The 22578-nt window shown below is 44.4% G+C and overlaps 2 protein-coding genes across 2 annotated transcripts in view; one reads left to right on the top strand and one right to left on the bottom strand.

Annotated features, from left to right (window-relative positions):
- Positions 1–18396, top strand: part of nav2a (neuron navigator 2a) — a 95521-nt gene extending 77125 nt beyond the window's left edge. Inside the window, exons 18-40 of the mRNA XM_084541374.1 lie at positions 661–726; positions 1426–1470; positions 2014–2165; positions 2563–2745; positions 5523–5575; positions 7268–7291; positions 7668–7742; positions 9224–9307; positions 9417–9540; positions 9978–10171; positions 11715–11887; positions 11986–12139; positions 12261–12447; positions 12721–12821; positions 12918–13013; positions 13143–13317; positions 13516–13751; positions 14102–14253; positions 14353–14424; positions 14558–14754; positions 14833–14951; positions 15473–15673; positions 15833–18396. Of these exons, the coding sequence (XP_084397500.1) occupies positions 661–726; positions 1426–1470; positions 2014–2165; positions 2563–2745; positions 5523–5575; positions 7268–7291; positions 7668–7742; positions 9224–9307; positions 9417–9540; positions 9978–10171; positions 11715–11887; positions 11986–12139; positions 12261–12447; positions 12721–12821; positions 12918–13013; positions 13143–13317; positions 13516–13751; positions 14102–14253; positions 14353–14424; positions 14558–14754; positions 14833–14951; positions 15473–15673; positions 15833–15958 (2989 nt within the window). The 3' untranslated portion in view covers positions 15959–18396. The remainder of the gene's footprint in view (positions 1–660; positions 727–1425; positions 1471–2013; positions 2166–2562; positions 2746–5522; positions 5576–7267; positions 7292–7667; positions 7743–9223; positions 9308–9416; positions 9541–9977; positions 10172–11714; positions 11888–11985; positions 12140–12260; positions 12448–12720; positions 12822–12917; positions 13014–13142; positions 13318–13515; positions 13752–14101; positions 14254–14352; positions 14425–14557; positions 14755–14832; positions 14952–15472; positions 15674–15832) is intronic.
- A 502-nt stretch (positions 18397–18898) lies between these two features.
- Positions 18899–21649, bottom strand: dbx1a (developing brain homeobox 1a; the record flags this gene model as incomplete). The annotated part of the gene is made up of 4 exons (XM_084575070.1): positions 18899–19189; positions 19324–19526; positions 21081–21182; positions 21283–21649. The coding sequence occupies 4 exons, from the start codon at positions 21647–21649 to the stop codon at positions 18899–18901; spliced, it is 963 nt and encodes a 320-aa protein (XP_084431196.1).
- Positions 21650–22578: the final 929 nt, after the last annotated feature.

Below are 22578 nucleotides of genomic sequence, written 5' to 3'. Positions count from 1 at the left end.
TTCTGGCTGAGTAAGGGTCCAATAAATGGCTTACAAGTTAAACTTTGCATATATAAAAGTTTAAATCTTTCTTTCAGAACTTATATGGTGCTGTTTTAATAGTTAATTAATTGTAATTGTATTGTCTAGTTGCTCTAAATTGGTCAAATTAGTTCATATTTTCTTCTTCTCAAGCACCTAAATCCTAAAAATGCTGTTTACATGTTAAGGAACTCTCGAAGATGACATACTTTGCAGGACTTTTGTTTTTGATTGACGTTTATTAAGTCAACTTTAACAAATCCAGAATTAAGATGATGCACAGAACATCCGTCTTGGTGAGGTTATCACTCGTTGCTTGTGTTCCTGTCCGCACTCCAGCAGAGCAACATGGTGTCGTCAGCTGATTATACAGCAATTGTGGTCATTGTAGCAGATTCCATCCTGGCATGTTGACTGTGTAATGTGACAGGAATGTCTCGGAGGGAACTTGATAGCATCTGGTGTCGAAAGCTTTGAGGCTACGGCGTCACCGTCCTCGCTGGCTTTCCTCATTAGCTTCGCTGCTGAAGAACCTCGCAGCTGATTTCTGTTCTGACGGATCTCTTCACCTACTTTACCCTCTAAATTTTTCTTTCTCTGTGTCTGTTGTGCGTTCTTCTCCTTCCTGTCTTCCCTCAGTCCCCTCTCCTCCCCCTCCGCTAGCCCTTTATTCAGCCGAAACACGCTGCCTCGGAAGCAGGACAGGTAAATGTACCTGTGTGCGGTGTTAAGGCTTCTGGTGGAGCAGCTGTGGAGGTTCCTAGTAAACCACCACCTGCTGTCACACAGAGAGCACCACATAGAACCTCAGAGAGCCTCTCTGCGTGGTAGTCTGTTGTATTTCCTGGTTTTTGTACGAAGCGTGTCGCTCTGTGTGGTAGTTTGTGGTTATTTTTAGGACCTCTAGCTCATGTCTGAATGGAAACGTTTGAGTAAGTGAATGAGTGTACGTGCAAGGTCGTGTGTGTGTTTGGATGTTGGCAGCTACAGTGTTTTTGTTCTGTGGTGCGCTCCAGTCTGTAATGACTAGTCACATGCTGCCACCTTGTGGTTGTACCCTGTTACTAGCACAAGTGTAGGATGTTTATGTTTAATGTTGCACTGCAGAAATCTCAATCTTAAATTTTCCTACAAATCAAATTGAAGAGCCTGTACCACAATACAAATGAAAGTTACAAGAATTTTCTATATTCAAATGTCATATTCTTAATTCTTTCTTTTATGGTAGCACAGAAAGAATTATTTTTAGATGGGCATTTTTTTGCAGTATAGATGTAGTATTTACCAGTAAAACAGCTTTGCAGGCTAGTTATATACTGGGTTGTTTTTGTCAAATGCAGCCACATGTTTCCTTGCCTCCTGCCTTCCTTTGTTTTCCTCTTCTGAAGTGTTTCTCTCCCACAGCGGGCCACACTGTGGTAGAAACACTCTGCCAAAGAAGGGACTCAGGTACTGAATTCTCTCCCCCGCTGGACATAATGTTGAGCTTTTGCACACTGATTCGCCGACTTGTCTCTTGTCCTTCCTTTTGTTCTTCCGCGTCCATATTCACTCTTTAAGGCTTTTCAAGTACTTTCAAAGTTTTCGTTTGGCACATGCGTTGTTGTGTTGTGCTTCTGTGGAGAGGTATGTCACTGTCTCTGTACCGAGCGATCACTGTGGTTATGCTGCGGCGGGCTTCATGTTGGGGGTCGAATTTTCTTTGGCTTCTCCTCTGCTTTTTTTCCTCACCAGTTTCTGTTGCTCGCAGCTGAAAATCAGTTTATGTCTGCTGACTGTTGTAATGTTCTGTTTCAGCGTTTGATTCATCCTATGTTAAATCCCAGCTTCTGCCTGAGAGCTAAAAAAAAAAATTAAAAAAATCCACCACACTGATTGTGAAAAATAACGAATCTCAATCCAGATCAATGTGTAAAAAACCCCGTAGTCCATACAGCACCTTTATGTTTTGTGTCTTCTCTTCCACTTTAACCTTTCCTCTGATACCACCAGGTATGGCCCGTCACCACAGCTGCGAGGCCAAGAGGACTGGCTGCGCTCACACTCCACCAGCGGGCTGCAGGACTCGGCCAGCAACTCCCCGTTCTCCCCCGGCTCCAGCCTCACGTCGCCATCCGGCACTCGCTTCAACTTCGGACAGCTCGGTACGCCTCACACCACCGGCACCCCACTTATTTTTTATTTTTTTTTAACTGAGATTCTTTTATTCAGTGAGAAAATGTTGAGTTTAAGAGACGATTTCAAGCTAAATCCAAGGTAGTTGCAAAATAGATGAAAAAATAAGAGATGCCAGGTATCAAGATACACTTAAACCTCTGATTATATCATTTTCTAAATAATTTAACCACCATTAATGTCAAATATTACCAGATTTCAGCCCTTTTCCGATTGTAATTTTTATATCTTTGGGTTTTATTTGTACAAAAGGAGCAGTCTGAATATCTTCCTCTAGACTTGTCAAAGTTTGGTGGCCACTTTAAACAGTTTTCTCAGTTCACAGACTAAATTATCCTTATATCATGTCGTACATAATTTCAACAGCATCGAGCCCGACCTCAGCAGCACAGATCAACATGGCAGCCCTGCGCAACAACAGCCTGAGCAATCAGGACGTCCCGTTTGACCCTTGCGGCGACAACCGGCTTAGAAACTCGTGCATGTCGCTTGACGAGAAGACTCGCACCATGAGCCGATCGGGATCCTTCAGGGACGGCTTCGAAGAAGGTAAGATGAGATGGGAGAAAGATATTCGGTGTCTCTGTGTGAGTCCTGGCCATGTGTTCCTCAGATATGTGGCAAAATCATGAACAAAACGTGTCTCCGTTGGAAGCCTCCCTTTCCTTATTTCACATCCTCATGCCAAAAGAATGATTATTCCATTTGTTTAGAGAACATTAGTGCGGATTACAACTGCGCCTCTAAGAAAAGCTCTTTATCCCCTTCAGAAATCCATAATCAGCTTTGTTTCTGCTTTGTTTCTTTCATAAGCTTGTTTATTGGGAAAAGTACCCAGCAGTGCTTTTCCCACCAGCAGGCAGACACCATGCACAGAGGTCTCCTCAATCCTCAGAGCGTTTCAGTAAACCACAACAGTTAGCTGTAGTGTAATGCAGCCACGAGTCATGTTTGCAAGCGCACAAAAACTGTCTCTGTCTCAATTTATCTGTGTAATCAACAGGTTTATCCAAAAAGTTAAAGTAAGGTCTTCCAGGGGAATGTATCTGATCAGTTACCGAAGTAAAACTGATTCTAATGTAAAGCAACCCAATGACCTGCACGGTAAAAGGAGATGAATAAAGACTGAGGAAAAGGTAGCTTGTGAGAAGCAACAAAAAGATGGAGATCGATTCCAGTGACACTGAAACTGGTTTTGTAAACTCACCTGAGGGGAATCATCTGTCTATATATGCTCTTTAGAAAAATCTGGTAAATCTAGATTCCAGCTGGAAAGTCTTCAGACTCTGAAAATAGTCCTCAAGCTGACCAGGTGTTGACAGGATTCTATACATCACCTTTTGGCGTATCTTGACGTCTCCAGGATAAAAGCCTGTTTGTATATCAGGTTTAAAACCAATGGAAAATGTGTTAATTTCACAAAGAGGTTGATCACAACTACAACAAACCTTCAAAATCAATTACGTCTGCTTTCTAAGAACAACCAAATACAAACTACATAAATACAGGAAATCATCTTGATGCTTGCCTTAAAAGTAAGCAGGAAGTGTCAATTATTAAACCTTTAAATAAACATGACTCTTTGTCATCAAATTTATTCAGTTGTAAGTTTGATTTACTGGTTTCATTTGATGATGTCGAAGCAAACATCAGTGACAGGCCAAAGGCGCCGTGTATTATACAATCATGCAAATGAAAGTGGTTGCCTTGGAAAATAAAGCAGCTGTCAATCATTGTATTGTACAGCCTCTTTTAAAATATGTACGCCTCAAGCACATGCCTGTTCAGCTCGGCTCGGTAATCTTTTATAGAAATGTTAAGGCAGCACACACCAAATGCACACAGCTGCAGTAATACTTATTATTATTACACCCCCACCCTCACAAAACATATTTTTTTTTCCCCCCAAGCCCCATGTTTCCCTTTCAATAGAGCAGGTAATTACAGGGATCACAGTGAGAGGTGTGAGAGAGACGTGGTGACATTCAACTTCACTCTCTCTCTTTGTGTGTGTGTATGTGTTGGATCACAGTGCATAGGTCGGCGAGGACATGCAGTTCGTATGTGCATGTGTGCGATACCCGGAGTGTAGAGTTACCCGGCCGCCGTGTGAGTGACAGGACAAAAGTCACATCATCCACCTAACACTTTGTCGTACCTGTCCTTTTTGAGAGCAACAACACTATACACCGTCACCCGGTCCCCTCCCCCCCCCAAACGACTCCCTTTTTACCTTTATGTATCCTCACCCTCTTCTTTAGGCTGCAGAAGCCGTGTTGGCTAAAAGGCACTAAATCTATATCATATATTTGTAGTTATTTACATCGTGCACAGTCAGCATAGTAGAAGAAATGCCCGGAAAATGGTGAGATAAAATCAGGCCATGATATCTTAGTGAATAAATTAGATTCACCCTCTAAAACTCAAGTTTTCAAGGTTTCAGAACTTTTTTTTTTTTTTTTTTTTTTTACAGACATATGCGGAGCAGTTTTCAGATCACTATATCCAAGATTTCACATCAGAAAAACCAAGTAATGCACCTGGAGAACAGTGACTAATTTGGAAATGTACTGGACAAACTCTATAGCCGCAACTGTCAAGAAGGAAAACTCTTCAAATACTTAAAAAAACTTAATATTAATCCCATAAAAAGAGTCATTTCAGTTCTTAAAACAATGATGAGTACATGTTTTATCACATTTTATCACACATGGCCCACGCAAACTGATTTCTGAGATCTAAACCAGACAGCCATGAATGCGAATATTCTCCTTTTCATGTGGCTCCCAGCTCACCTCACCGTCTAGACCAAATGAAGATAAAAATGAGTCCTCTGTAAACTGTAAGCGTCTGCTCTTTTTGAAGTTAATAAATGAATGAATGAGTGAATGTGCTGGGATCAGCCCGAGCCCTCGCTGTGGTCGATGACATCACGCTGCTGATCCCTTCTGATCTGCTCCCAGGAAGGAAAACAGCGCCGCCGTTGTTTCCCCTGCCTCTGATGTGTGATTAGCGGCTGAGTCATTAGCAGAATAATTCTAAGGCTGTTATTAGTTGCGCCACAGTCGGGCTGTAATGTGCAGGAGTTTTTTTATCTTTATGACCGCAGAGCTGCAGTCATTAAGTGCAGGAGAGGAGGTGGGCAGTCGAGTCAGGGCAGGCGGGAGGAACTGAGGAGACTGGGACAGTGCTGGGTGGGCAGGGTTATAGAGGGGAGTGTGTGGCTTGCGAAGGCACCATGTGGGAGGTCTGTTGACAATCAAGGTAATGTGTGTGCAGATGCACTTTCTAATCCCCACTTCTACTTGTGGTTTTTGTTTCTTCAGTTCACGGATCGTCCCTGTCTCTGGTCTCCAGCACTTCTTCCATTTACTCCACGGTGAGTTCACAAAAAGAATCCGTTCATCCACTAGAGAGCAAAGTCCATATTTTTACCTGAAAAAGTACGTATCCCTGTCACATACCTCCAGTCGTCAAATATTTATCTCAGTCGTCCTGGTGGCGCACTCATTATGGTACGTGTACAGTAAGTACATCTTCCCCAGTTCAGCTTTAGCCAGGACCTTTGACGCATGGCACACCCCTTATCTGTCTCCATCTTTATTTACACAGTGTAATAATAGTAAAACTAACAAAAACTCATTAAAATGTCTGTTAAAACAGATCAATGTTAGTATTGGCTTATTACAGTAAAATATGCAACATGTCTGGCTCCACTTAAAGTATAAAATTTAAATAGTCAGCAGAAGAGCAGCATTATTTTTACACATTTGACGTGAAGAGCAAATGATCTCTCAGCAGTCACGCCGGCAAACTTGGATCTGCCCATTCACATGCATTGCACCCAATCAGACCTCACTGTGTCACTGTGAGGCTCCTCCCCCTGGGCTGGTTTACTCACCTGGGCAGGTGTAGCAGAGAGAGTCTCAGACAGCGGCTGCTCCTTTGAGCCAGAAATTCCCAGGCTTGAAATCAGAGCAGGGAGAGAGAGAGTGGAGACAAGATGATGGCGACTTTATCCCTGACGGGCACCGTCACATCCTGGCAGCAAACGGTAGGCTTGAGGAGGAGCGGGACTGTAGAGTGTAGGTGCTCTGCTGGAATTAAAATACACGTGTAATTATATGGAGCATACATTCTCACACTTTGTCTGCCTGTAAAATACAAGTTAAAAGTGTCTGATTGATGACTTATTTATTTATTTATATATTTATTTATGCCATGTAAACGCTTACTTGTTTTTGTTGTGCTGGTTCAGGATTTTGCATCAGAGTGAGATGTCTGCATTTTGTGTGCATCTCCAAAACACACTGCTTGCTTTGTGTATCGAGGATCAGCTGGCCATGCGTGTGACTGGCAGCTCTGTTTGGGTCGTGTAGACCATATGATGCAGCAGAACGGATGCGCCGTGCACTCACACATTAGGCTGTTAAAACATGTTATGATTAGTAGCTGGTAGATGGGAAGATGTTCTGCTCTGTTGCTTCTGTCCATCCACTGATCCGTCAAAGCTGTACAGGCCTCTGCAGATATCGTAATTAGCAATGTCAGACCATTTTCATACAGAACTGAGATGTTCGTTATCTTCCTGACGCTGCCATCGGTTGTTTCCGTCAGCCTGTAAATAGGACAGATTTCCAGTTTCAGTTTCAGTGCCCAGTGCGGCCTGTTTACATGTAAATGTGGGTGTTGCGTGCTCCTCTGTTTTGGTGAGCGAGCAGCAGCCGGGCGTGTTGTTCGTGCAAGAGTCTGTTTTGCGTGCTCTCACTCTGTATGCATTTTCCTACCTGTCTTTTCTTACTATTGTTCCGCACGCAGCCTATGGAGACAATGAGACGCTCTCACAAACACACACACACACACACACACAGACATTTTAGTCAAATGCCTTCAGGAGGGATATCTCTGTTTTCCAGACATATTACACCAGACAATATCCTCCACAGTTTATAAAGCTTGTCTCCGTGGAGCCGTTGAGTCAAACAAGAGGAGGGAGATTTAACTTTGCATTTAAGAATTCATTCAGTATGTCCTCTAATGATTTTCTCCTCTTCCGGTGTTTGTTTTTCAGAACGAGGAGAAGTCTCAGTCAGAGGTAAGCATCAGCCCGCCCACTGCTCCTCTCCCCTCTTTAATTTTCTACGTTCAGTCAGTGGTTGGACTTGTTGGAACACGGGGGCGTTTTCACAGTTATATCTGGTTTCACGTGTAACTGTATTGTGACTGACCCTGTAACAGGCCCTTGTTCCCGTCTGAACACCTGTGCACACCTGTGTGAGCGTTCTTTTATCCATTTGCCGTGTTTCATCTCATAACCTGAACGTATCGGGGCTCCAATCTCGGAGCCTCCCTCGTTACAGTGTTTTCTTCATGATGTGTGCGCTGCATGCTTTTATGGAGCGGGTATGTCCGCTTTTGTCTGGAAGCTTTTTGATGTCGGGGTCTTTAAAAAAAAGTTTTTACGTCCTCAGATCCGCAAGCTGCGCCGGGAGCTGGATGCCTCCCAGGAGAAGGTTTCCGCCCTGACGACACAGCTGAGTGCCAATGTGAGTGAACAAGCACTTCCACACAACAAATCTAAACATTATGCCACGTATAAAGATAGAGATGGTTGCAAAATTGATGAATCAATACTAGTTGACAACTGACAAACACATCTTTGAGAGAAATTAAGAAGTTTATAATGTTTATAATGTAAATGTTGTGTTGGGAATTATAAAAAAAACCTGTTTAAATAGTCTAAAATAATTTTGCAAATTGCTCTTAATCACTCGAGCGTGACCTGAGGCAGACTGAAGCTTTACAAAAGACAGGCTCCACTTAAAAACCCGGCTGTCAACTCTCTGTCACGCACCCAAACACAAGCAGGAGCCTTCACTAATACTGAACAGGTAGCTCTTAACTCTCAGAGGGTATAATTTTGCAACTGGCAGAACCATCAGAAAATCTCTTTAAGCATCTCTAGACACGATCCTTTCTGCCAGCCTTTCTTCTGGCTTGCGCAAGCCTCGCCACGCACCGCTTGTAATCTGCCGCCTGAGCCAACGAGCGCTGGCGCTTTCGCTGTGGATGAGAGATATGGAAGGGAGGCATAGGTGTTAGATTACCGCAGGGAGTCAAGTCTCGGCACACTGCTGACGGACTGTCCCAGATGTGGACTGGAGATTTAAAGCGAATGACGCCTGGATACAAGGTGTGTTGAAAGAATAACACGCAGAGTCTGGGGAGTCATGAGGTGGGATTGCTTTGTTCAAATATTTGATTACAAGCCGCAAAAAAAAAAAAGAAAAAAAAAAGATGATGAATTATCTGAGCACGCCTTGAAGCCCCCGAGGCCGAGGAGCTAAGAATTTTTTTTTTGCTGCAAAAAGTCTCCGCTTGAATCACGCATCAGTCGACATCTGACTCAGCTCTCACACGCACATCTGCAGGTATCCACAGATCATTTCTATGTATATTATTATAGAAAAAGCATGCCACTTAAAATCTGACATCTAAGACTTGATAGAAGGTCAGATAACACTATGTGGACTCTATTTTAGCCAAACCTCTATCAGCACTCTATCATGTAGCCAAATAAGGTTAACTCAAACATCTTGAACTGTCTTTGGCCTTGAATGAATGAATGTTTTGTTAATGCCGTCAAACAACAGTATTGGATACTGTTGTTTGACCTGCAGGGGATCGTTTCATCACTGGGAGTTATTATTTTGCACAAGTACTTGGGGTTTTCTGTTTGGGAATTTTTTGCCTCAAGGTTGAATCAGTTTTATCAACAGTTCTCATATTTTCTCATCCAGCTGCTCACACGGATACATGTCTTTAAGAGGTTTATCTCTTTTGCAGAGTGAGGCTAATTGAAGTCTTTTATATTTTTGTTCTTGCGGTTTTGCCTCGGGTTCTTTTAGCAAAAGATACCTGATAAAGTTGCAGGATTTCACTGGCAGAGATTTCTTGAACATTTGATTTGAATCTCACTTGAAAATTGTTGCTTCCGTTGCCGTAACTTGGATTGTTTCTCCCGCAGGCTCACCTGGTGGCTGCGTTTGAACAGAGTCTGGGCAACATGACCATTAGGCTGAAGAGTCTCACCTTGACTGCAGAGCAGAAGGTAAAAACCGATCCTCTTCTTTTCCAGCAGACTAACTAAACTCCGCTTTTAAAGTCTCTGCACTCTCTGATTCGTTGGGTTGAGCCTCACGTCGTGTTTACCTGTGTAGGACTCTGAGCTGAATGAGCTGAGGAAGACCATCGAGCTACTGAAGAAGCAGAACGCCGTCGCTCAGGCTGCCATCAATGGAGTCATAAACACACCGGAACTGGTGCCTAAAGGGGACCGGACAGGTACAGACAAACAATGCCAGCAGAGTTAATATTTCATTAGTAATATAGTGATTTAATAGCGTTTTAAAAGTGGGCTATACTGTGGAAATGCAAAGGAAACGGTCTTTAGCATTTTCACAATAGGAAGAAAGGCCATTATAGGACACACTGAACTAAAAGCAACCCACAATCTGTCTAAACAAAAATGAAAAAAACATTTTCATTGATAAAAGCACATTGCAGTGTGCTAGTGTCTAGTGTCTGAGACTTTCTTTGTTGTCTCTAAAGCAGTACTGCTGCAAACCAGCTAAACCTTTTAAACTCTGCCGGGGTTATTGGCACATTAAAGCAGTTTCTGTATCAAAAGGAAGAGCTTTTTAAAGCAGATCTGGATTATACTGACCAGATGATTTACAGTAGTGGAATATCTAGTATATGACTCTCCTGTGTCTCCTCAGCCGGCAGCAACGGCAGCCCACAACAACAGCAACATCAGCAACATCAGCAACAGAACCAGCAGCCAGACCTGCGTATCAGGAGGCAGCACTCCTCCGACAGCGTCAGCAGCGTCGCCAGCGCAACCAGCCACTCCAGTGTGGGCTCCAACATCGACGCTGACGCTAAAAACAAGAAGAAGAACAAGAAGAACTGGGTAAGATGCTGCCTTTTATTTTCATCCAAAGGCCGATGATTTCTCTGATAAGTTATCAACGAGCAGACGGCCTGAAATCTTGGCGGTTTGTCGTGTTTGTCTCCGTCTTCATGTGCGTTGGTGTCACATGTTTTGGTTTCTCTCCCTCAGCCATCTTTCACTGGTGAAAAGGTGAATACACGTGGGATTTTTAGTGATTCGGTTTGTTGAAAGATAACAGATTTTGTGATTTGCAGATCAAAAAAACATCACATATTTAGGTTGAAAGTGGAATTTGGCTCTAGTAGTTGTCTCTTGAACTGCAAATTACCAAATGAATACATATTGGGTAGAATATAGTCCTAATGTTAGCTTTTAGGTGTTTTTACTAGTGATTATACAATAAAACATCTTACATACAACTTAAAAGATATTAATTTTTCCCTTTGTGTTGTTGGAAGACTTTTTTGTGCACCGGAGGACAAATCAGAGATGATAACGTACGCTAAGTTTTTCCTCTCTACCTTCCCTTAGACTGTTATATATCTGTTAGCCAGATGTCCCAAAGCCAGAGTTGAGGAAGAGCTGTGTGGTGCTTTGTTAAAGACTTGTGTAGTGTTTCCTGCTTTAGGTGACTGTAATAATAAACGACCCTCCTTTGTACGTGTGTGTGGATGTGCTTCCAGCTGTCAGTGTTTGAGTAGATGAGACCCCACATGCTCCTCAACGCAGGTGCTGCTCTCACAGCGTGTGTAATTCGGACGGCATAAGGGCTGCGTGTGTGTGTGGAAGCATATAATGGATCATGAAAGAGCCTTCGTTTCATGGTGGTTGCGATGTAGATTTAGCCGGCAGCTGCCCGGGAGTCAAATAAAAATCCTCTCCGGTCTCGTAGGGGTTTCTAGTTTAATCTCTGTCCCCCCATAACACATTAACACACACGAACCCATATGAACATGTGTTGTTTTGTCTCTCTGTCTTCCTTTGCTTCGCTTCATGTGGCAGGTCTATGAGGTAAGACTGGTATGCTGTGTGAAATGAGACTAAAGCAGCCTAACCCTTGCACCTCTGCATTTATAGGTTACTAATCTCAGTCCTGTTCTTCCTCTCCTTACCGTCTTTTGCTGACACCGTAGTACCTTTCCTCTCCAAAGCTTCTCCCTGAAAACTGCTCTTATGACTCTTGAGCTCGCTCTCGTACACACAGATCCACCTGTAAATACTGAGAGTAGAAGATTATTAGTGAAGGAGGTTGTTTACGATGATATTCTTCTTTAAACTCAACCAATAACTCAAATAATATTAAAATCAGTAGCTACACAACCCAAACACCTTGCATTTATTTGTGTTTACAGCTGCAGCTCTATCAGTCATAAGAGTCGACCCATGATTCCTTTTCTCCTTTTCTGCCTATGACTCACTTGCACTTTTTCACAGCTGTTTTCCGCCACTTTCCCGACACACTCCTCCTCTTCTCCCTTCTCTGCCATTTTTTGATTTTAGAAACCTCGCCTATTCACCATCTCCGTCTTTCTCTCTCTCTCTATTTTTTTTTATCCTTCAGCTGCGGAGCTCCTTCAAACAAGCTTTCAGCAAGAAGAAATCCCCCAAGTCTGCTTCTTCTCACTCCGACATTGAGGAGATGACAGACTCGTCACTGCCATCCTCTCCCAAGCTGCCTCACAACGGCACCTCCGCCTCCAGCCACATGCTCAGGAACACGCATTCCAACACGCTGTACGTACCGCCCGCTCAGAATCTGCGCGTGTTGTTTATCCAACACAACACTTAACGTATCTAATCTAATCTGTGTTGTCCCGCGTGTGCATCTACAGATTGTCGGAGTGTCTGGACAGCGAGGCCGAGACGGTGATGCAGCTGCGGAGTGAGCTCAGGGAGAAGGAGATGAAACTGACTGATATCCGCCTGGAAGCTCTCAGCTCCGCACATCAGCTGGACCAGCTCCGCGAGGCCATGAACCGCATGCAGGTCTGCAGATACACACTAACAAACCAGAGCATGTCACGTTGAGTGGATATCACAAGTGAATTGTAAATTATAAAAAAAAGCTGTACTGCTTCCTGAAATAAGACGTGACCTTCCTTTTCAGGTGGAGATTGAGAAGCTGAAGGCGGAGAATGACCGTCTGAAGGTGGAAAATCAAGGCAGCAGGACGGGCTCTCAGGTCTCCGTCTCGTCCTCTCCCCCTCCACACACGCAAATCCAGAACCCAGGGCCCGGCCCGGGGCTTTCCCAGCACAGCCTCAACCTCACCACCAGCGAGTCCACCAGCCTGGGTAAGATGGAGAAGCTGAAACATACAGTACATCACAAATGTTTCTTTCAATTGTTTAGTGCGGGGGTTACAATACAACAGAGCTTCCTTACACCTTTCTGTAGTGACTTCATTTCTTGAAGCAAAAACATGGAATCACTTGAGGGATTTAGATTAGTCGCTAACTGAGATATTTAACATTTAAATTTTCGGACATGCTCTATATCATTGGCAAAGGAGAATTCATTCATGGGGAATGAATAAAAACCTTGACGTTGCTCTGCTTCCCTTTCAGACATGCTGCTGGACGACACCGGTGGAGAGGGAGGGATGAGGAAAGAGGGCCGTCATGTGAAGGTAGTCGTCAGCCTGGACGAGGACAGCAAGTGGGGAGAGGTGAGACCTGTTTGAAAAATACAGTTAGTGCTGCATTTTTGACGGCTAAGATTATTAATGTAACTGTTTTTTTTTTTTTCTTTTTTGCAATCACAGGAGAGCCGGACCCGCCATTTTCTGATCGGCTGCATCGGCGTGAGTGGTAAAACTAAGTGGGACGTCCTGGATGGAGTGGTACGACGCCTTTTCAAGGTAAACATAAAAGAGCGATACAGAATGAAATTACCAGACAGAGGATTCTTAACATTGTCGTTTCTTTCTTAAAAAAACATTCTCTTACAAGGGCAAAATTCACTAAACTCTGAGCTTCGTCTCTGACAGGAGTACATCACCCATGTGGACGCGGTGAGCCAGCTGGGCCTGAGCTCAGACAGCGTTCAGGGTTACAACATCGGAGAGGTCCATCGGCCCAGCAGCCTCAGCGCGGCCCACACCCCGGAGCTGCTGCCCTGCGGCTACCTGGTGGGAGACAACACCATCAACATCCAGCTCAAAGGTAACCGAGCGTCAACACGTCAACAGTGGAAAAATTAGTTACACCGATTAATCCATGTTGAATACATACAATCTTTTGGTCAAAAGACAGAATGATTAGTCTAGTTTGTATAAAATGAATACTATAAATATTAGTAGAAACTTATCAGTCATCTGCATCCCATGTGGCTCACTGACCTGCATGTTCTTCCATGTCCAGGTGTGAGCAGCGAAAACGTGGACTCGCTGGTGTTCGACACGCTGATCCCGAAGCCGATGCTGCAGCGCTACGTCTCCCTGCTGAAGGAGCACAGGCGTGTGATCCTGTCGGGCCCCAGCGGCACGGGAAAGACCTTCCTGGCCAACCAGCTGTCGCAACACCTGCTGCTGCTGGAGGGCCGGCCTCTGACCCCGCACGCTGTCGTCACTTTCAACGTGGACCACAAGTCCAGCAAGGTAAACAGGAAGTCGGTAGTCTTTAAGTCTGCATTTATTAAGGTTTCAGTGGCTGTTAAACAGTTAAAACTGTGGGATTTAATTCTGTAACACTTTCTGACGAATTGCAAATCCAGATTAACCCAGATATTTTGAAAGCAGTACAAATCATATGTAAGGATTAAAAAAAATGTTTTCAAAAGTACATTAAAGTACTTTTAAAGAGAAAGGGGTTGTGACTTGAATTGGAGCACCAGTTACTTAAACATATCAGGATATTTAAGATACTTATAGAAAAATAATCAAGACTGTCTTTAATATTTTAACATTCTGGTTAGAAAAGTGCCCAAACAACATGCTAATGTCTGCAGGAGCTGCGTCAGTACCTATCCGGTTTGGCTGAGCAGTGCACCAGTGTGTCGGGCGCAGACAGCCCCCTGGTGGTCATTCTGGACAACCTGCACCACATCAGCTCCCTGGGAGAGATCTTCAACGGCCTCTTCAACTGCAACTACCAGCACTGGTCAGTTCACACACACGTCCATCTGTGCTGAAAATAAAATAATCTGTTATATTTTTCACATTTCATAAACTGATGTCACTGATGTTGTTCTCTCTTCAGCCCCTACATTATCGGCACCATGAGCCAAGCCACGTCGTCTTCCCCCAACCTGCAGCTTCACCATAATTTCAGGTAAACTGCAACCGATCCCCTCCTCCTACTCCTGACGGCTGCACGTTTAGATGTACAGTACACGGTCTCAATCTGTGGGAACTTTAAACTTGTCTTCACATTTTTGAATCACACCTGTATGTTCTCTGATCAGGTGGGTGCTGTGCGCCAACCACATGGAGCCGGTGAAAGGCTTCCTGGGCCGCTATCTGAGGAGGAAGCTGATCGAGACGGAGATCGGCAGCCGGACGCGCAACTTGGAGCTGGTGAAGATCATCGACTGGATCCCGCGGGTTTGGCACCACCTCAACCGCTTCCTGGAGATGCACAGCTCCTCCGACGTCACCATCGGTAAGGGGACGTTTTGAAAGATCAATCAAAAGTCAGCGTCGTAGCGGATGTTTAACCTCTCTGCTCTGTGGCACGCAGGACCTCGTCTCTTCCTGTCGTGTCCCATGGACGTGGAGGGATCCAGGGTTTGGTTCACCGATCTCTGGAATTACTCCATCATTCCCTACATGCTGGAGGCTGTACGGGAGGGACTGCAGGTAATAAAAAAAAAGCGAGAGCTGGTTTGTCGAAAACTGCCGGACACTGCCGGACTCTGGCCAACCGATTTGATTTTTGTTGTCGGTCCAGATATAACGATTAAAACTTGACTCAGCATCCTCTGGGAATGTAACCCAGGGATGAAAGGACCAGGGTTATGCTCATCAAATAGAAATTGATTCAATTTGTATTCTTCGTCTGTGTGTAATTAGCATCTAATATAATTAGGCAGCAGCTAATGCAACATCTGAGGGAGAGTGAGTGGAGCTTGAAAGGCAGAGATCAGTAGAGGAAATGCTTTTTCCTCAGCAGGAGAGCGAGAACAACAACTTTCTTTCTTTCTTAGTGTCAGCTTTTAGACATGCCATGACCTGAATGTTTGAGAATCTTCAGATATCCTCAATTGCATCTCAGTTTAATTTTCTCTCCTCTAGTGCAGCCTTCCTTCCTTCCTTCCTTCAATAGCAAATGACCGAACTCAACCTCAGACCACAAACTGATCTTCTGTCCCTCTCTGCAGCTGTACGGCCGCAGGGCTGCATGGGAGGATCCGGCTTCCTGGGTGATTGACACCTACCCGTGGTCAGCAACGCCCGCTCCAGGCGACTGGCCTCCGCTGCTGCAGCTCCGCCCCGAGGACGTGGGCTTCGATGGTTACTCTGCCCCGAGAGAAGGAATCAGGAAAGAGCCAACCCAGAGCGACAGTGATGCAGACCCCCTGGTGAGCAAGCATACACACCACTAAGAACAGACTCACCCTGTCATGCGATTACTAAGCATTTAAAATAATTAGCCATGCACAGTGTACAGTCGAAAAGCATCATTCAAACCTTAGTAACAGATGATATTAATTGGAATGACCCCCCCTTTCTGCAAACAGATGAACATGCTGATGCGTCTGAAGGAGGCTGCCACGTCGTCTAGCCCGCAGAGCTACGACAGTGACTCCAACAGCAACAGCCACCAGGACGATATCCTGGACTCGTCGCTGGAGTCGACCTTGTGATGCCAGCGAAAACTAAACACTGGGATCAGTTTTTAGAAGAACATTTTTATAACAACTGTTCTCTCTGGGAGGACTTACTGTTGAGAGTAAATCCAGCCACCTTAATTTGGGTGCAGGTAACCCAAATATAAAAAAAAAAAAAAGAAAAAAAAAGGAAATAAAACAGAATTTCTGTAAACGGGCAACAAAGGTTTCTACTGCACTGCGCTGTTTCGTTTTTGTTTGTTTTTTTCACCGATGTGGCCCTTGGCTCCTCTGTCAGGAGCCTGACGTCTTCTTCAGACAGAATAAAAGCACACAGCCTGTCCCAGTTGGTGAGGCATCATCATTACTATCATCACCAGCCATTAGTAGACTTAAACACCAGCCAGGAGTCCTCCTATCCTCCACTGAACCACAGCTTCAGCTCATCGTCAGGCTATGGTGCTCCTCCTGCACGGCTGCAGCGGGCCAGAGCTGCCTGCAGATGGCGATGCGAGCCTAGTCTTTGAAACTGTTCCCCATCAGCCGAGAACACTTAAGGCTGCTGTGGGTTGGATGGACGGATGGATGGATGTATGATAAGCCAGCCACTTTCTGCGTCTCCTCCGCCTCCGTGGCAGAGGTTGCCTGTGGATTTCTGATGGATAAATCGAGCCAAAGTGAATGTTAAAGTCCTAGAGCGTGGCTGATTTCACTTGAAAAGACTTTTCAGAGAGACCAGTAGCTGTACGTCCCAAAATATAAGCCAAATGTTGAAAAATGATCCATGAAGGACTTGTTTCTCCACAAAAAATACTTAAGAGAGCACATTCAGTGAGATCTCCTACCAGATACAGGAGGGTTTCTATCCTGAAATCCAGGAAAACTTGGTATCCGTAGGGAAAAAAATTACAAAATACTATTAAATCCCAGACTTTCACAAAGAGGGGGCACTAAATGGGATATCAGCATTCACCATGGCTTTTTAGATAATATCCTTCACTATCTGTGTTGTAACTTCCCATGTGATTTTACAAGTAACCCCTCTACCACAAGTTCTTGCTTTGACCCCTTAATAATCCTTTTTTTGTTTTTGTAAATCTCCATGCACATTGGCCCAAGCAGGCTGTTGTAGCAAAAATCTCTTTTGGTGCTGGACTGAGTTCTAACAAAACAAAAAACATAACAAAAAAAAAAAAAAAAAAAATGCCTTACTCTTTTCTAACAGACTACGTGCATTAGCTGATTCTTCATTTGTCTAAACGGCTGTAAACTTAACAGGGCTTGGAGTCGACCCTCTCCTCCGGTTGTCGAGGAGCCCGGTTGACCTCTCATCATATCAATCACCCACGCCGCGGGATTGAGTTAGACGTGAATGAGAAGCAGCGCTTTGAGTTTCAGATTTAAGTTGTGTGCATGTACGTGTAAATACTTTTGAACCACTGGCGAGAAAGGAAAAGAAAAAAGAAAAAAAAAATATCCAGATGCGTTTTGGTGCTCGGAATCAGAACTTGTCGCAGGTTTGATTGGGTGAGGGAAGTTTGAGAAGATGTGTTGAATTTATACCTCATTCCCATCCTTCAACTGTGCTTTCCACCATGCTTATTGTCTGTTTTATTGCGTGTGATATGTGATGAATGAAACAGTCGTAACAAAAAATGTTGAACTAATTAAGTGAAGACTAGTGCATATGCTGCTTTGTTTATAGTGAGATAATTAATCAGAGGTTAAAGTTATTAAAGGTACTTGTGGTTGAATGATGATGATAATAATAAAAAAAAAGTTTGAAATTATTTTAATGGCTGAAAAAATAAAGACTATTGTAATTTTTCTCATTCTAAATCCCCCTAGCCTGCCTTCAGGGAAGGGCAGGCAGGCGTTTAAAACCGGTGTCATGTAGCATGGCTTCCATCGCGTTCAGTGGTTCTGTCACTGATCCTATGCAACATTCATTCTGATCTTCAAATGGAAGCCAAAAGCCGAATGTGTCCCCTGAGCGGTTCTCAGCACTGCCTAGAGAGACTTACAGCATGGAACCAGATTTGTGGCCAACGTTCTTTGTCCATATGCGTGTTTGTGTACTTCATAAAGGATCTCCTGCTACTGCAAGCACAAAGAGACTGTTTGTCTGTGTAAAGCCTGCTCTGAGTGGTGTGGATGTTGTTGAAAGCATTTGACTGGTCCGTCATTTTATTACTCACAAACTCAATGAATGTTTAGCCTTCTTAGCGATGTACATTTTTTTTATATGTAACATAACTTTGTAAATAGTTGATTATCTTGCCGCATTTTGATGACTTTTTTCTAGCCGATTTGTTACAGTACTTGAAAAGGAGTATTTTGTGTACAGTCTCTTTACATCAGAGCAGATTGATGCCGTTTGTCATCACTGGTCTGCCCAGGGCTCGGAGAAATAAATCTGACAGTACTGTACTAGTCTTAAGTTATTGTGATTCAATAAAATTAATGATTATTTATGACTGAATTTTGTCGAGCGGTTATTTTCTTCAAACACACAGTTGAGTTGGAATTGTTTACACTTTTATTTGGTATTTGTACAAAAGGTGTTGAAATAAACATATATACAGCACATAATACAACATACTTATTAAACAAATTCATATAAATTATTAACGGAATAGCTACATTTTTCAATAAACAACTCTATTCAATGTCAAGGTAAAAGTAACTCAGTATTCTTGGCATAAAATTTCCATACAAAATTGTACAAAATACTGTACAATTGAACAAAGCTGTGCAAAACAGCAAACTGTGTCTCAGAAGCAGCTCCTGTCCAGTGCGCATGCACTGATGAAGCTACAAACTTGAGTGAAACTTTTTTTTCTTTTTCTTTTTTTTTTAACAGTGACATTTATGGGTTCTGTTTTTTTTTCAGGTCGGGAGCTTCTTACACTTCTGGTCACAGTCTCATAAAAACAAACGGTGGGTTATATCTCTATATTTTCACTTTAAAATAAATTAAGATACTGTTATTTCTTCTTCGTCTGACTCTGAGAAGTCCGAGTGCTTGCTGGAGAGAGAGGGAGAGGAGATGCTGGACTCTGCTGCCTTCATTCTGTTTCCTCCGAACTCTTCCTCATACTCCTCCTCCTCATCCTCGGCTGAGGACTTCTTGCCCACGTCACTGAGATCAGGGTGGGGATTGGCTTTAGTGGGCAGCGTCTGCTCGCGGCATCCACCGGATGACAGCAGCTCTCGCTCCTTGGAGTTCCTCCACTTCATCCGCCGGTTCTGAAACCAGATTTTCACCTGAAGACAGAAAGAAAAAATGGTGAGTGAAAAGTTCTGCGTTATGTGAAGCGAAAAGCGCAAATGTGTGTCCCTGCGCGTAAAATTACGCACGAGTTATTGGGCCATTTTAAACACTTCAGAACAAGTTTTACCTGTGAATCTTTTAGGCCCAGTTTAGATGCCAGTTTCTTCCTGTCGGGCTTGCTGATGTATTTTTGTTTCTGGAACATTTTCTCCAGTGCTTTGCGCTGTACGTCGGAGAAAACAGCCCTCCTCAGCATCCCTCTCCGCGGTTTCCCTCTGGCGGCCAGGGGCCATGAAAATGTCCCGGGGATAGGAACAACGGATGAAGACGCTGTAATGGAAACAGAACAGACATTAAAATGTGTTCACTTCGTTTTCACCCTTCTGACACAAATATCCACAAACAGGAAACACGCTACTGTTTTAGAACTCTATATTTAAAACTGCTTGGACATCAGAAAAGTTCCAGGCTACATGAATGTTATGATTTCTATTTAAGCCCACGGGTTTTCGCCCGATTATTATTGGAAGTTTTTCCCCTTTTAGAGCTGTGCAATACGTCTCCGTTTTGAGTGAAATGGCACGAGGTGACTAATTAGCACATTGGCCGGTCCCCAACCGCATTGGTATGGTAAAGAGGTAGCATATCCTTTAAGGAACCCTGTGAGGGCGGACAGAGGAGTTAATAAACCGTGAACGGTAATTGTGTAGTAATGAACTAACGTAGAAAAGACTCTGGACAGGCGGCGAAGGCCATATATTATCGCAACAAAAGGAGATTTACACTTTCAAACTAAACACAACTGCATACCAGAATACTGATGCCCGGAGGGGGGAGTGAAGAGTGGAGGGGAATGCCGCATTTTTTTTTTCTTCTTGCCCTCAAATCATTTTCATTAAATGAACACGAAAAGCTATTCAGGACGCTGGAGTTGTTTTGTTGAGGCATTCAGCTGAGCCCATGAAAAGACTTCATCTCCATTATGATTTGTCTGAATGAAAGCATGGACTAGCGACTTTATAGACTTTTCTAAGAGATTATTCTTTATCTCAACTCGTTGATTGGCCCGGTGTGAGAATAGAGGACCGTTTAAGGCACAGAGAGTGTGGGGATTGGAGGTCACTGGTAACCTATCCTATGAGCCATGCAGCTTGCAGGGAGAAAAAAAAAAAAATCCTCAGCTGATACATTTGGCTGCAGTAGAGATTTTAAAAGTTCACTTCGGTTTAAAATTGCACGGCGCATGATGCGTTTTCTCCCCGCATACTTCTGTCTGGACTTCCTCCTGACTGTAGCTGCCCTGTGGCCGCATCAGATTCAAGAACAACGACGCACTATGTGGTCTTGTGAGAATATTGAAAACTCTCAATAGCGCCTAATAGGGAAATTAGTGCATGACTGGTTCACGCCTTTGGCCCGCCTGGTAAAAGTCACTCTCCGGGGTGTGTGGGTGGTTCGCCCGGTGGGAGCTGACCAAATTGGTCACGCTGATGAGGGCTTTGTTGCCCGCCACAGCGGCCCGGTGGCCCCCCGGACGCTGTGGGAAAACGCGGGCCGGGGAAATGCCAAAACGCCCCCAATGGGAAGCAGGGGGGACTATAACTCGCCACCCCGCCTCAAATTTAGAGCGTGACGATTTGGGATAATTGGTTAATTAGGGGGTGGGTGGGTGGGTCCGGGCAGAGGCCAGAGCCAGCGGTCCCCATTAATAAGACAGTGATTTCTTCTTTTCTGGCTGTTTGTCCCTTTTTTTTCTGCTTCTATTTCAGTTCAAATATATGACAGGGGGTGAAAGTGTTTTACATTTAAATGCAATTAGTGCAGATAGAATTCTAAAGGCCAAAGAGGTGCATCTATACAGAAGTGCACACAAGCTGCACCTACCTGGTAAATAAGGCGTCCTGAATATGGGGTGAAAGGTTCCGTCAAAGCAGGGAAAGGGGAAGGTCTTGGAGTGCAGGCTGTATATTGTAGGTGGTGAGGACGCTGTGGAGGAACATGACACATGTTATAATCATTTCAGGAAAACCAACATCTAAACAAACAACTCATGCTGAAGGCGGAAACAAAAAGTCCGTCTACTCACCAGTCTTTGGTGAAGGTGCGAGGATGGCGCTCACTCCGAACTTGAGAAAACTTGGGTCCTTGCTGCTCGGCAGCGACGTTTTAGGCGAGCACGATTCGCGCGTCACCGCGGTCGTGCCCAATGCGCGCTCCGCTGGCGCACCGCTAAAGCACACAGTGGTGGTAGCTGTGGGCAGGGAGGCGCTCATTGACGGGGCAGTCCGGTTAATGAAGGCGGCGGGGCGGCTTATCCGGAGCAGGTCCTCCACAAGGAAGCTGGAGTTGGTCTGGAAGGCGGACGGCAGGGTCTGGTGGAGCGGGAGAGTCGCCGCAGGCCGGTACAGACCCGGGTAGAAGGCAGGAGGCGCGATGACACTTGGGATCATCATGGTCCCGTCTTTAAAAAAACAAGCAATGTGTGAAATCTGAAATACTCCTCGTGTCAGCTGGGAGAGAATCAGTCGTGTGAATGGCTGCTTACTCCTTTGGTTTCCTCACTCTGGGGAGAGGAGTTTTATAGCAGCCTGCCCCCCTGGCCCTCCTCTCGGGGCTGACAGCCTCAACAATGGGGCTCAACAAAGTTCTCCACATGGGTCGCTTTCATGCCGCATCCCCCGGCACGCTGATTGGCCAGGGGACGCAATTTATGATTGCATTAGACTTCATAAGCAAGCAACACACAATGTACAGACCACAAAGAGGCTCAGTCATCAGTTTTGCATGTTGGCCACTTTCCTTTCAATTTGTTTTGTTTGGCAGAGGCAAGCTGCCCAATTAAGGAGCAATCTTGAGATTCAGGCATTATATTGGGACTTTTAATGACTTCTTAAAAAGATAGGCCACTTTAATCTTTTCCTTTCAGGGTGTCCTTCTGTTATGCAGAAAACAACTGTGCTAAATTATTCTTTTATGCCACTTTCAGAACCACAACTATAACTACAACAGCCATAAACAAACAGATGTAAGCTATCTAATTATGCATCACGTGATGTATTTACTCATATATTAACACTTTCTACATTAGCTGCAGACGTGGGCAGCATCTCGAATGCAAATCAGTTTTAGGGTTTCATAGGATTCTCAACACTCAATCTGGCCCTCGTCATGGAATAATGTCTTAAACGGATTTCTGCTATCAAAACGCTTTAACAGATGTGTTAAATATCACTCTTTTTGCACAGGCTTCATTCAGAGCTCACAGCCGCAGCAGCTCAGTGCGCACAGGAGAAGTGTGCGGCCTGAGCCGTGCGCTCCTGATCCTGTTAACCATGAACTAACTGTCACCCTCAGCTGCGGAGGAGGCGCCCCTCGGCCTTTC

This window comes from Chelon labrosus (genome assembly GCF_963514085.1).
Source record: "Chelon labrosus genome assembly, chromosome: 3".
NCBI lineage: Eukaryota > Metazoa > Chordata > Actinopteri > Mugiliformes > Mugilidae > Chelon > Chelon labrosus.
This window is presented reverse-complemented; position numbering and strand designations above follow the sequence as displayed.